This window comes from Syngnathus scovelli, chromosome 4 (assembly GCF_024217435.2).
Source record: "Syngnathus scovelli strain Florida chromosome 4, RoL_Ssco_1.2, whole genome shotgun sequence".
Taxonomy (NCBI): Eukaryota; Metazoa; Chordata; class Actinopteri; order Syngnathiformes; family Syngnathidae; genus Syngnathus; species Syngnathus scovelli.
This window is the reverse complement of record NC_090850.1, coordinates 16718467-16730922: the sequence shown is the minus strand read 5'-3', so window position 1 is coordinate 16730922 and position 12456 is coordinate 16718467. Positions and strand designations below refer to the sequence as shown.

Genomic DNA, 12456 nt, shown 5'->3' with positions numbered 1-12456 from the left:
TTTGGAGTGAAATGTGCTTCAATATGTACAAATTGACTTATGCTAACTTGAAAGCTAGAACAAACAGCTGTTGTGAAACCCCTGCTGCAAACACAAAGTTGATGGTACCATTGATTTATTCCAGATCACATTTATTTTGCTGTGCCCTACACTTCTGGGTCCATGATGAGATGGTTGAGTAAGTCTTTGCTGTAAATCAAGTTGGTCTCATGGTCAGTGAGGGCTGTCAACATCTCGTCCATCTCCTCTTGAGTGAAGGTTTCACCTGATGTCGACATATGACTCAAATGCTGCTTGTGTTTGGGGGAAAAAATGCTTTACCTTCCTCCATCATGTACTGTGACAGATCATCCGGGTCCAAGTAGCCCTTCTTTTCACTATCAAGAACCTCAACACAGAATTACGACAACAATTGATTATATTATAGTATAGTTGGCGGAATAACAAGCAAAAGTTTGTTTTAAAAGAAGTAGGTATAGTATATTTAAAAAAGAAAAGTGTTTTTTTAAGACCTTTTTAGTTACTTGACTTGTGCAAAGCCTTAAAGTTAAAGGCAGTCATTTCAACCTACGATTTTGAGTGAACTGTGGCATGTATTACTGGTTTGACAAGCATGAGTGTGCGTTTACAAACTCTTTCTGCAAGGCAAACAGACATGACTATCGTGTGGGCGCCCTTACCTCAAATGCTTGAAGCAAAACGTCCTCAGAGATGGGAGGGAACCTTTAACACAAGCAGGGGACCATGACCTTAGTGAACATAACCCTAGTTTCAAATCCTAACGCTAGTTTAAAACCCTACTTTGAATCCCTAAATCTAGTTTGAAACCTTAACTGTAGTTTGAAATCCTAGCTTGAAACCCTAACTCAAGTTTGAAATCTTAACCCTAGTTTAAAATACTAGTTTGAAACCCTAACCCTAATTTGAATCCCGAGTTTGAATCCCTAACTCTAGTTTAAAACCCTAGTTTGAATCCCTAACCCTGGTTTAAAACCTTAACTCTAGTTTAAAACCCCGGTTTGAAACCCTAACCCTAGTTTAAAACCCTAGTTTGAATCGCTAATCCTTGTTTGAAAGCATACTTTGAACCCCTAACCCTAGTTTTAAATCCTAACCATCGTTTTAAACACTACTTTGAATGCCTAACCCTAGTTTGAAACCTTAATCCTAGTTTTAAACCCTACTTTGAGTTCCTAACTCAGGTTTAAAAGCCTTACCCTAGTTTTAAATCCTACTTTGAATATCTAACCGAAGTTTGAAACACTAGTTTGAGATTTTTGTTTGAAACTTTCACTAGTTTGAAACCTTAACCCTAATTTGAAACCTTCACCCGAGTTTGATATCTTACTTTAAAACCCTAACCCTAGTTTGAAATCCCACTTTAAAACCCTAACCCTAGTTTGTAACCACGACCCTAATTTGAATTCCTAGTCTGAAACCTTGACTTCATTATCAGTTCTTGTATTGGATCTCATTGGTTTGTCCAAGTGTGTATTTAATGTCGTGGCACATATATTCAAAGGTCGTCCTGATGCACATTGAGAGTCAAACACATGGCAGGTAACATGATAGACATCCTACTTATGTTCCGTTAAAACATAGCTCATGGCAGGAAGGAAGCGGTCCAAGTGGATGTATCCTGTTTGGTCCTCTTCCACCTGGGTTGGAAAAACACCTATTTAGTTACTCAAATAAAAATAGCAAGGCCCACCTTTTGAATTCGTCCAACATATTTCAACAGGTTTCTGACCTCAGCTATGAAGTTATGCAGCTCTGCCTGACTGGGGAAGCGACCCAGAGAATAGATGATTGTGCCAATTTCGCTGAGAAAACAAATAGTATACGCTAAAATATTTGATACCTCGGATACAAGAATACACTACATCACTACATTTTTAAAACGATTATTTTTCTCTTACCGCACATCGACTGTGTTGTTTGATTGGTAGTCGAACGCTTCGAAAGCTGCTCGGATCTTTTTTTCCACCTCTGAGAGAAAAAGAAAATATTCTTTAAGTATTAGCATTAAGAATAGTTTTCTACTTTCATGTGAATTAATTTGTCTTGTCTTAATCTTGACGGCGGTTTTTGTTCGTTTTGTTTTCGTTCGGGAAACAAACCTGCAATTTGCGCGTTGAGCGCCATGTTGTTTAACGGTCGCCATAGCAACCAAAAACGTTAGATAGAACTGTGAAGTACAATTAAAATGGACAGAAATACTTTTATATTGATTATAATCATGATCATAATTATAACTAAAATCACTTTTATTTACACGGTGAGATTATTTTGTTATGTCTCACACACATGTGCATTACAGTTCTTTTAAATGAACTGAATCTTTAGAATCAGTTCTCTCAAAAGATTCGTTCAAACGAATCGTTCAACGAATCTGAAAATGGCGGTGTACCTGAAGGAGTGTCCGTGTGACGTCACAGATCAAACAACCAATCAGAAAGTGGGGGTGAGGGCGGTTGTGGCACTTCTCACTTAAACCAGGGGTTTCGACCTCCAGTCCTCAAGGGGCCGCGTTCCAATATGTTTTCCAAGTGACCCTCGTTAAGCGCACCTGCGTGAAAAGTTTTAGCTCCTTTCACGTTCTGCAGAAGCTAAAACTTTTCACGCAGGTGCACTTAACGAGGGAATCATACGGACACTCCATTAGGTACACCGCCATTTTCAAGTGTATCTAATAACAGGCCACTTTATTAGGGAAATATCATGTTCAAAGGTCTCAGGTGTCAAGCTCTCGCCTAAAATGGCAGTGTACCTAATGGAATGTCCAAGTGATTCCCTCGTTAAGTGCACCTGCGTGAAAAGTTTTTGGTCACTTTCACCTTCTGCAGGAGCTAAAACTTTTCACGCAGGTGCACTTAACGAGGGAATCGCACGGACACTCCATTAGGTACACCGCCATTTTCAAGTGTACCAGGCCACTTTATTAGGGAAATATCATGGTCAAAGGTCACAGGTGTCAAGCTCTAGTTCTCGGGGCCGCATTCCAACATGTTTTCCAAGATTCCCTCGTTAAGTGCACCTGCGTGAAAAGTTTTAGCTACTGTGGAACGTGAAAGGAGCTAAAACTTTTCACGCAGGTGCGCTTAACGAGGGTCACTTGGAAAACATGTTGGAACGCAGCCCTTCGAGGACTAGAGGTCGGCACCCCTGGTTTAAGTGAAAAGTGCCACACCCGCCCTCACCCCCACTTTCTGATTGGCTGTTTGATCTGTGACATCACTCGGACACTCCATTAGGTACGCCGCCATTTTCAGGTGTACCTAATAACAGGCCACTTCATTAGGGAAAAATCATGGCCAAAACTGAATTGAAAGTGAAAAGTACCACACCCGCCCTCACCCCCACCTCCTGATTGGCTGGTTGATTTGTGACATCACACAGACACCCCATTAGGTACACCAGCATTTTTTGTACATGTCAAGAATGTGTATTTGACTACTTGCTCTTTATTTGGGGGGGACACCAACGTACAAAACGTAAAACACATATACATATTGTCATATAAAGCAGTTAACCAAATGTCAAATTTTTGTTTTCATGCCCAAAAAAATAAAAACAAGGAATAAAACACCAGACAAGTTTTAACAGATTTTACTGTTTATTAAAATAATCATAATAATGATAAATAATATTAAAAGTAAATTTCAAGATTCAAGAGTTTTTATTCGCCATGTTTGAGCGTGCCAAATAAGGAATTTGACTTCAGTACATTACAGCCTCTGTTCAACATTTAGGTGACTAACAACACTCAGGACATGTGAAAAATGACAAATCTTCACCTGATCTTAAACTCCCAGGAGGGCAAGGAAAAACTCAAACTTCAGCTAGGAGAAATGAGAAACCTTGAGAAGAGACCACAGATGAGAGGGTCCCTCTTCCAGGAATACCAGGCTGCAATGGATGCAGAGAGGACACAGTACAAACAGTGTGGACAATTCAAAAAAGGTGTGGTGAACAGGACGTTATTGCACAGCAATGACTCTGAGACTAAGAGTGGTGTGAGTTCATCAGAGCAACAGCCTGGGGGAAGAAGTTGTCTCTGTGACTGCTGGTTTTGGCGTACAGAGCTCTCTAACGCCATCCGGAGGGGAGTAGTTCAAACAGACTGCAACCTGGGTGAGAAGGGTCTGTAGAGAAGTTGCTTGCACGTTTCCTGGACAGGTACAAGTATGAATAGATGGGAGGTTGATTCCAATGATCTTTTCTGCAGTCCTGATTGTCCGTTGCAGTCTTGTTAGGAGGCCGATCCAAACCAGACAGTGATGGAGGTGCAGAGGACAGACTGGATGATGGCAGTGTAGAAGGTCTTCAGCAGCTCCCGTGGCAGGTTGAACTTCTTCAGCTGCCTCAGGAAGTACAGCCTCTGCTGGGCCTTCTTCCGGACAGAGTCTATGTGGCCGGTCCATTTCAGGTCCCGAGAGATTGTGGTTCACAGGAACTTGAAGGTGTCTGTGGAGAGAATAGTATTACTGTGTATAGTGAGGGGTGAAAGTGGTGAAGGGTCTCAACCTGAAATCCACTGTCATCTCCATGGTCTTGAGCCGGTTCAGCTCCAGGTGGTTTTGGCTGCACCAGTGGACCAGCCGCTCCACCTCCTGTCTGTACGCATTCACATCACCGTTAAAACTACTGTAAGTGTTATAAAATCAAGGTTACCCAAAAAGAAGCATAATCTCACCGTTGTTGCATAACGACGCATCCCTTCATGCAATAAAGTTAGCCGTTAGCTTGGAGAAAATGTGCATAAAAGAAGTGGTGTTTCAGTGAGTGGTTCTTTCTTTCCTTGGCACATCGTAAATCGACATTCTGGCTTACATAGTTCACGCCAGGAGGGAGACACAACACGTTCACTGACTGATCCGTTGATGCACGGGGGGAAGGAAGGCAGTTAATGATGAACTCGTTCGCGAACGGGAAAGTCAGGATTCGTTCCCTCACTGATCCGTTCTAGTCATTTTCTACTTCGTTTTGTTTTACGGTGAGGTGGCACCAGCTTCAACGCGCATTACCGACACCTACTGGTTGAAGTCATATGAACTGGAAAAAGAACGAATCACTTGAGGAAGTGATTCGTTCATTCTCGTTCACTGAAATGATTCGGTCCTTTGTACGAATCGTTCACTTACGAGCCAACACTAATCGTCATATGCGGGAATCGAAGACAGGCAAGTGTACCCCAAAACCATCAGGGATAACATAACTTCTGGGTGACGTCCCCGTGACGTCATTAACCACAGCAAAGGTGAAATATGTGCCGTATTAAAAAAATCACAACACCTGTATAAAAAACAAGACTACGCTGTAATACTTGATTCATTTATCATGAATAGTTTTTAAATGAAAAGTGTACTCTGCCTCTTTAGTGCTTTATGAAATAAATATATCATGTAATTTCATCCATTTCTTATTTATAGCAGCTTCCCTTGCGATTCACACCTAATATTTCTTTTAAATACATACGTAGATAGATCGTCACATGGTATGCAATCATATTACACTGTGCAAATTAATACAAAACTATTTCTGGTTAAATGGTCCAGAAAAGGGATGAAAAGACACAATTATAGCAATTATTTAACCAATTCATAGCACACTGCAATGGAGAAACAGACATAATTTGGGGGGAGCTAAAGTAATGTGATGTTTATTGAAATTCACCTCACCAATTGTGCCTAACTTTGTAAATTGAGGTTCAGCATATGAGAAAACATGTCGAGGAAGGAAGACAATGGCTGATTTTATTGCACCATGCACGGCACACACCTCCTGGGTGCACGACATGTAAACGGGATAGATCCCTAAAAAGAACACAATCCCGAACACCATGTCCAATGCTTTTAAAAATTAGTACCATCAGACTAAATATACAACATTAAAATTAAGGCTTCAGTTTGAATAAAATATTGCATTTTTTAATTTAAGACTTCTTTTTGCTCCAGTTGCATAAAAAGTGCATAGAAGTGGTCTGAGATAATGGATATCAATATAATGTATAATCCTAGACCACCATATGTTTTTCCATCAGTCCACTGCAGCACTTTGTGTGTGTGTGTGTTCATATTTCTGGTTGGCCCTGATGTACAGGGACTTCCTGTTCATGCCTCTGATCTGCTGCAAAGTCTTCTTGAACTTGTTCTCTTTTATGTTCATCTATTTGCTGTATGGACTCTTGTTCTTCTTCTGCTCCAACATCTTGTTGTACTTCCTCGTGATGAGGCTGAACATGTTCATCATGTTCCTCCTCTTGCTTGGCCACTTCCATCGTCTTCTGCTTGGTGCCAACGTCTGGCATCCTCTCATCCAGTATCGCCTTTGGCTCGTCAACAGGGATGTTCTTGTCCTTTATGTTCCAAAGGCAGAGGGGCTTACATTACAATGGTCAAATACGTTCATATAAAATAATTATATTAAATTATATTAATTTAATATAACTGTATTAAGTTAATAGCCAATTAGAGCAGACAATATTGTGTGCTACCTCTGTGTGAGCTCTGTGAGGCGAAAGTAGCTCTGAGGCATCCAAGAGACCATCCCCGTTAACATCCTGACTCTGAAGAAGGAAATCCACCAAGGATACCACCTGGACACCAACATATCATCAACAAAATGTTTTACGCACTGAAAATGAAAAATAAACCAAAACAGTTGCAATGAAAATTTTCAGGTCATGCAGCCACTCCTCCTCACCATGTCATTGGCTTGTTCCTCAGGTGCATGCTGGGAGTTGTAGTCAGACAGTAGCTTCATCATCTCCAAGCCATCCAGCCGCTCACTGCGGTCGAAGTCATAGAGACGAAACAGGTAGAACACTTCTAAACAAACAACAGGAATGATAAGTTAGGTTGATGTTGAACTTATCATTTTTAATACTTACAGTAGCTTAGCATGTCTAGTTGGCCATGTGAAGCTCAAAGTTGATTGGATGCTTATATTTACCTTCATCCCGTGAGTTGATCTGAACATCATCTTTTCTTGTTAACTGGATGTAACGCTGCAGCAACCTGTGACATACGCACGGTTAAAGTAGAATATTGGGAAGTGCAGCATAAGAATACAAACAGCTCTAAGTCAGATTCAATATTGACTGCAAATGACAATGACAATAATAAGCGCTCACATTCACACCTTTGGACAATTTAGAGACTTCAATTGTGTTTTGGAAATGTATAGGACGAAGTTGACATAGGAAGGTCGAAGTAGATTCAAAACCAAAACAATAACACAAGTCATAGATGTAAAAAAATAATAATCTTGATTAACTTGATCATATTTGATTTATGAATATGAATCAAGTGCACCCAATATTGTGAACAGTCTAAAATGTTTTCAAAGATATGTCACAATGAGCCAGTTTACTACATATACTGTAAATGTAGATTGCAATATGAATCAGTATCATTCCACGTATTCTCTTATCAGTGTAGGACATCATTATAACAACGCCGCAGCTAAAGTCCACAGTGAGCGGACAATAGTGTCTTGTCGCACTAAAACAGAAATGTATGTTGATTATGTGTCGGTTTACACCAAATCAAATTTGTGATGATCATTGGAACTTAAACTTTAACTTTATTGTTGTTGTGTCAGTCACCTTCGCTCTTCTTCTCCTGAACCAAAAGGATTGATCAGCACTTTGGAATCTGGGTGGGCTTGCTCTGGTTCCTCTCTTTGGATGTATTGAAAAGTTGAAAATGCACAAATAAATTCAATATTACTCAACAACCATGCAAATATGTATGCATAACACCAAAATAATCTACTGTTGTAGTATTATACTTTCTGTGGGGATAACAATGACACAGTATTCTTTCTTTACTCGCTGAGAGCAGAAGTCACAGGATTAAACATTCGGTCAGAAAGCTTAGCAACATATTCACATTCAGTAACTCGGAGCGAGTACGGAGTGAATGCTATACAAACATGCGGTTTACCTTTGAGGTGCAGGCTGGGACAGGTGAACCTGCAGTACCAGGGCCAGAACCAGAACTGAAGGGACCAGTCTGCTCAGATATGTATCCATGATAGCGTCTAAACAAACACACTTTTAAGTCATTAAGCAGCTGCATGTGATGGCCTGTTATGTTAGAATGTGACAACTACCACACCTTCTTTGAGTATTTATAACTTTACAAGAAAATGATAGTAGGTAGCATTACATTTTTAAAAATATTGCTGTTTTTATTTACCGCCAAATATGTATTCTATTTTTTAAAAAAAAGACATTGCAGGTAGCAATATGAGGGTTTCTCACAATGAGGACAGCAATTTCAGGGACACTTACAAAATATTTAATATGATGTTGAAAATAGATTATCAACATGACTTGTTATATCAAATTACTTGTGGGCAATATAATCATGTTTGTTTTCTTTCTTAAGTATCATTTAATCATATATTGCACACACTGAGATGTGTGGAACAAACCAAAATCCCATAAATGACATAATTCAATAGCTTTATCATTGCAAATTCATAATTGAGTGACTCTGATGGAGGATACCAACATCTCGTGATATTAACGCTGCCAAAACGTACGAAGTAAATAAAACATTGTGGAGCTTTTCTACATACTTTTCTGCATACTCTTTCCATGCACAAGGCAGACGTTCTTTTTTCTTTTTCATTCTTTTCTTTAGCTCTTGTGTAGGACCTCAATAGATCGTGCAACTGTCCCTAATGACACGACCAGTAAGTAGAAATCTACGTGAGAAGTCGGTTCCAGTCACTGAAAATGAAACGGCGAACGTTCTACCAAAATACATCCATTGTGAGAAAATGACAGCTAGCATGCAATGCAGAGGAAGTGTAAGGTCACGCGGTCACGTACCTGTCAGGCCAAATGAAGTGAGGTCACGGAGAGGTAAAAGGCGAGACGACGTTATTCATGCAGTGGTGCGTTCACTTACCGGTAGCAGTGCCTTCTGCTCCGGCTGCTGCTGCTGCTGTTACGTGAACGCGCCGTGGGTTCTGCACTGCGTCAGGCGCGCGCTCCCGACTGCTCCCGAATGGAAAATGAGTGTGTTCTGGGCCACGTGGAAGGTCCCGGCAGCACACACACACACGTGCGTGCACACACACTCGCGCGTGCGCGCAAGCCAGCGTGTCTTGGCCACGTCCACAACGAGATCCAGCTTGTTTCATTTGGCGTCGACTGCAAGTTTTGATTTCGTTTCATTGGATGCGTGACACGAGGGCTCCGCCCAAAGACATTTGAGTTTTTGGAAGTTCACAGTAGACTGCAAGTGCAAGCATTTGAACTTATATTTACTACGTGGGACACACACGGACGCACGTACACGCGCACACATTTACAATGAGCCATTCCTGATTATTAATAACCCCACACGCCTCATTACAAAAGTCAGAAACGTGTGATTTAGCTCAATCAATCAGGGAAGGTCAAAGAAAAAAAAATACACAGCCTTTTTCCAGCCATCTATCTATCTAGCCATCCATTTACTTCTGCTTCGGTTGTTGCCATTCCCGCTAACAACCACTGGGAGGCGACACACTAAAAAGTAAATACAGCGCAGTGTTCAAGTGTTTCTTTGGATATGCAATTGCATGCATGCATTCACAAATAAAGAAATAAGAAAATCTTATTTGGTCTTAACTCAACAAGCAACATGAAACATTTTGCAATACATTGCAGTCACTTACACACAAATCGGTATGTCATTGTCCTATTATTTCCTCAGAGCTCGCTTACTCCACCAAGTTACACAAACAAACAAACGAATAAATAAATCAATCAATCAATAAATAAATGTAAAACATACAGACACCTTGGTAAAAACCATGACAATACAGTGCAGAGTAGGTGCTCAAGAGAAAATAAAACATGAACACTTGCACTTGTGGTTACAGTGTATGATTTCATCTCATATGTCACAGCTGGATAGTGTACAAACATCCCACTGAAGAATAATTGTAATTGCTGAGTCGTAGCTTTGTGCGCCTGTACGCGCGCGCATGCGTGTGTGCGCGCTTTCGCGAATGTGGCAGAAAACGATACAATTAGTTTCCGAATGCAAGGTTAAGGGGACGATTCTCATCCCGACTATGCTCACTCCAGCTTCCGCTATTGTTAACCATTAATAATTACAATTTTCAAGGTATTTTCATATCAGCAAGATTGTTTTAGATTTATGCATCAAAAGCACTTCAAATAACTCGTAGTTTAAAAAAAAACAAAAGTTGCTGAGTCCTGTCCAGTTGTTCCGATCTGAGTGATGGAACCTTTTTTTGTCGATGTACCTCCACCTTTGCACATGTGAAACAATTAGCAGATGTTGACTCCATACATGTCCCCATGTTTTGTGAGCTGTGCCCACTTCCCAGCATCATGTCACGCAACTGCAGGACTGTTTGTTTTCAGCATAGCCCAAGTGCATTCACGTGCATACTCACACACGCACACACTCAAGCACAGGTCCCATTTGGAAGCCCCTCCACCTCCACTCAGTTACATAACATGGATTAACTTGTACTATTTTGTGGGCCTCAACAGTCCAAACCATGGGAGCTATATTTAGGCCTGGACCCCAATTTAACGTCAACACACGATCTGGTATATGATGGCTTAAATTAACAATGATTTGTGTCGCAGGGCTCGCACATGAGAACACTAACATGCACCTGTGAGGTTCTTTCAACTCTTTGAAATGCTTTTAATTAAAAAACCTGCAACATTCAAAATAACAAACAGCTTACGGTGTCAGGTTAAATTGTTTGTATTATATTGCATTAAAATGATGACTCCCAACCATTTTGCACATTTGAGCTAGATCGTCAGGAAAATATTCAATTTCACTATCTCGTCAGAAAAGTATCATTTATTTATTACAAATGTGTCCATCCATTTATGCCACTGACATGAGAAAAAAGAATAAATGCTAATCCTAGATGACAGAATGTCCAGGGAAACGTGAATCCACTTGTTGCCATTCATTCAACCAGTCATGAAGTGATGCACACTAGCAATTGAGAGTATTGTGGGATTCTTCCGCGTAAAATACAATTATTATTTTTTTACATAACCTTGTTCAAATGTTTTTTGTTGTTCTTTGTTTGTTTTTAATTAAAAACTGAAACAAAGAAGAAATTACTTGCCTGTACAATATAATGCTGCCAGCACCATGCTGTGTGCTGAACAGTGTTGTGAAATTAGGAACAAAAAGTTATTTATTTATTTATTTATTTATTTATTTATTTATTTATTTATTTATTATTCCTTTTTATTTTTGCATTTATTTCATTAAAAATTGTTTTCCCGTTCACATTTCAATTTGTGCCGTAGGAGAATTTCTTTCACATTATTGGTAGGAAACTAAATAATTAAATGTGTCCTGACTTTTGGACAAGGGTGTGTAGACTTTTTTTTTTTTAAATCTTTTCTATGAGGCTTGGCTTTGTAATACAATACAAATTGAGCCTACAATGACAACTCGCTCAATGATCAGCATGCTGGGTCTCGTTAGATCCGGTTTTATATGGTTTCAGACTGGGATGAAATAGACGATGGACAACGTGCACACACACCCACAAACACACACACACACACACACACACACACACACACACACACACACACACACACACACACACACACACACACACACACACACACACACACACACACGCACGCACGCACTCTCACAAATGCCAGGCATTTCTATACTCTTGGGTCTGTTTGAATTAGTTGCCATCACATTCCACAAGCCTATTATTATGAGTTTCTGGTCATTACAACTAGTAGACAGTCAGGAAGCACTAATTGTGTTGCAGTACAATAACACGCACGCACACACACATAGTACACACACGCACACACAATTGCACTATTGCCACAGAGAGGATGTTTCTCTTGCACTCTGGCAACACGAGTGTACTTCATGTACAACCCACACTGAGAGGGCAGTTCCGCTTCAACATGGGAGACTAATTGCAGCCCAGCGTGCTGCCAAGACGTTCTGACCTGCAGCTTTCAATGCTCATTTGGCCACAGAGTTATTTGTGGACACTTATTTCAAGTGCATAAGACCACCCGTCACCTGAATATATTTGGCATGTTCAATCATTTTTTTCACACAGATTTAGATTCTACCTGACAACTTGTTGGAGTCTTCCTCCTGTGGTCAGCATAAAGAATGCACTCGCAGATTCACTAAGCATTTATTTGCATATGATGCAATTATTTAGTGGTGCTCTCACTCTGCTGTGTTGCATCAAATACGCAACAGACACGCTAGAGAAACAAATGCATGTGCCGTGCACATCATTGAGTGTGTAACTAAATGTGACACACACACACACGCACACACATTCACCCACACATGCCTATCTTTGGCAGAGTAAATGGGCGTGTAATGAATGTTTTTCTGGTGGGGAGCCAGCAGGTGGAAACATTAAGATTTAAATTGCTCTTAATTTATGATC

General features: G+C 40.3%; 2 protein-coding genes and 1 long non-coding RNA gene across 6 annotated transcripts; all 3 read right to left on the bottom strand.

Annotated features, from left to right (window-relative positions):
- Window positions 1–114: 114 nt before the first annotated feature.
- efcab2 (EF-hand calcium binding domain 2) lies at window positions 115–2186 on the bottom strand. Its single transcript, XM_049718030.2, has 7 exons — window positions 2121–2186; window positions 1920–1989; window positions 1751–1823; window positions 1582–1658; window positions 681–723; window positions 322–388; window positions 115–265 (listed from the first exon to the last, which is right to left on the bottom strand). The coding sequence occupies exons 1-7, from the start codon at window positions 2143–2145 to the stop codon at window positions 147–149; spliced, it is 474 nt and encodes a 157-aa protein (XP_049573987.1). The 5' UTR covers window positions 2146–2186; the 3' UTR covers window positions 115–146.
- A 2066-nt stretch (window positions 2187–4252) lies between these two features.
- LOC125967519 (uncharacterized) lies at window positions 4253–5055 on the bottom strand. Its single transcript, XR_007480756.2, has 3 exons — window positions 4697–5055; window positions 4528–4617; window positions 4253–4467 (listed from the first exon to the last, which is right to left on the bottom strand). It is a non-coding gene; the product is annotated as an uncharacterized lncRNA (long non-coding RNA).
- Window positions 5056–5646: 591 nt separating this feature from the next.
- On the bottom strand, window positions 5647–11232 carry cgref1 (cell growth regulator with EF-hand domain 1). Of its 4 annotated transcripts, none has more exons than XM_049718907.2 (7): window positions 8846–11232; window positions 7950–8059; window positions 7610–7684; window positions 6955–7019; window positions 6706–6830; window positions 6497–6598; window positions 5647–6358 (listed from the first exon to the last, which is right to left on the bottom strand). In XM_049718907.2, the coding sequence occupies exons 2-7, from the start codon at window positions 8036–8038 to the stop codon at window positions 6074–6076; spliced, it is 741 nt and encodes a 246-aa protein (XP_049574864.1). In that variant the 5' UTR covers window positions 8039–8059; window positions 8846–11232; the 3' UTR covers window positions 5647–6073. The 4 variants fall into 4 exon arrangements, with proteins under 4 accessions (XP_049574864.1, XP_049574865.1, XP_049574862.1 ...); XM_049718908.2 differs by having other exon boundaries at window positions 8925–11232; XM_049718905.2 differs by having other exon boundaries at window positions 7950–8046; window positions 8846–11227.
- Window positions 11233–12456: the final 1224 nt, after the last annotated feature.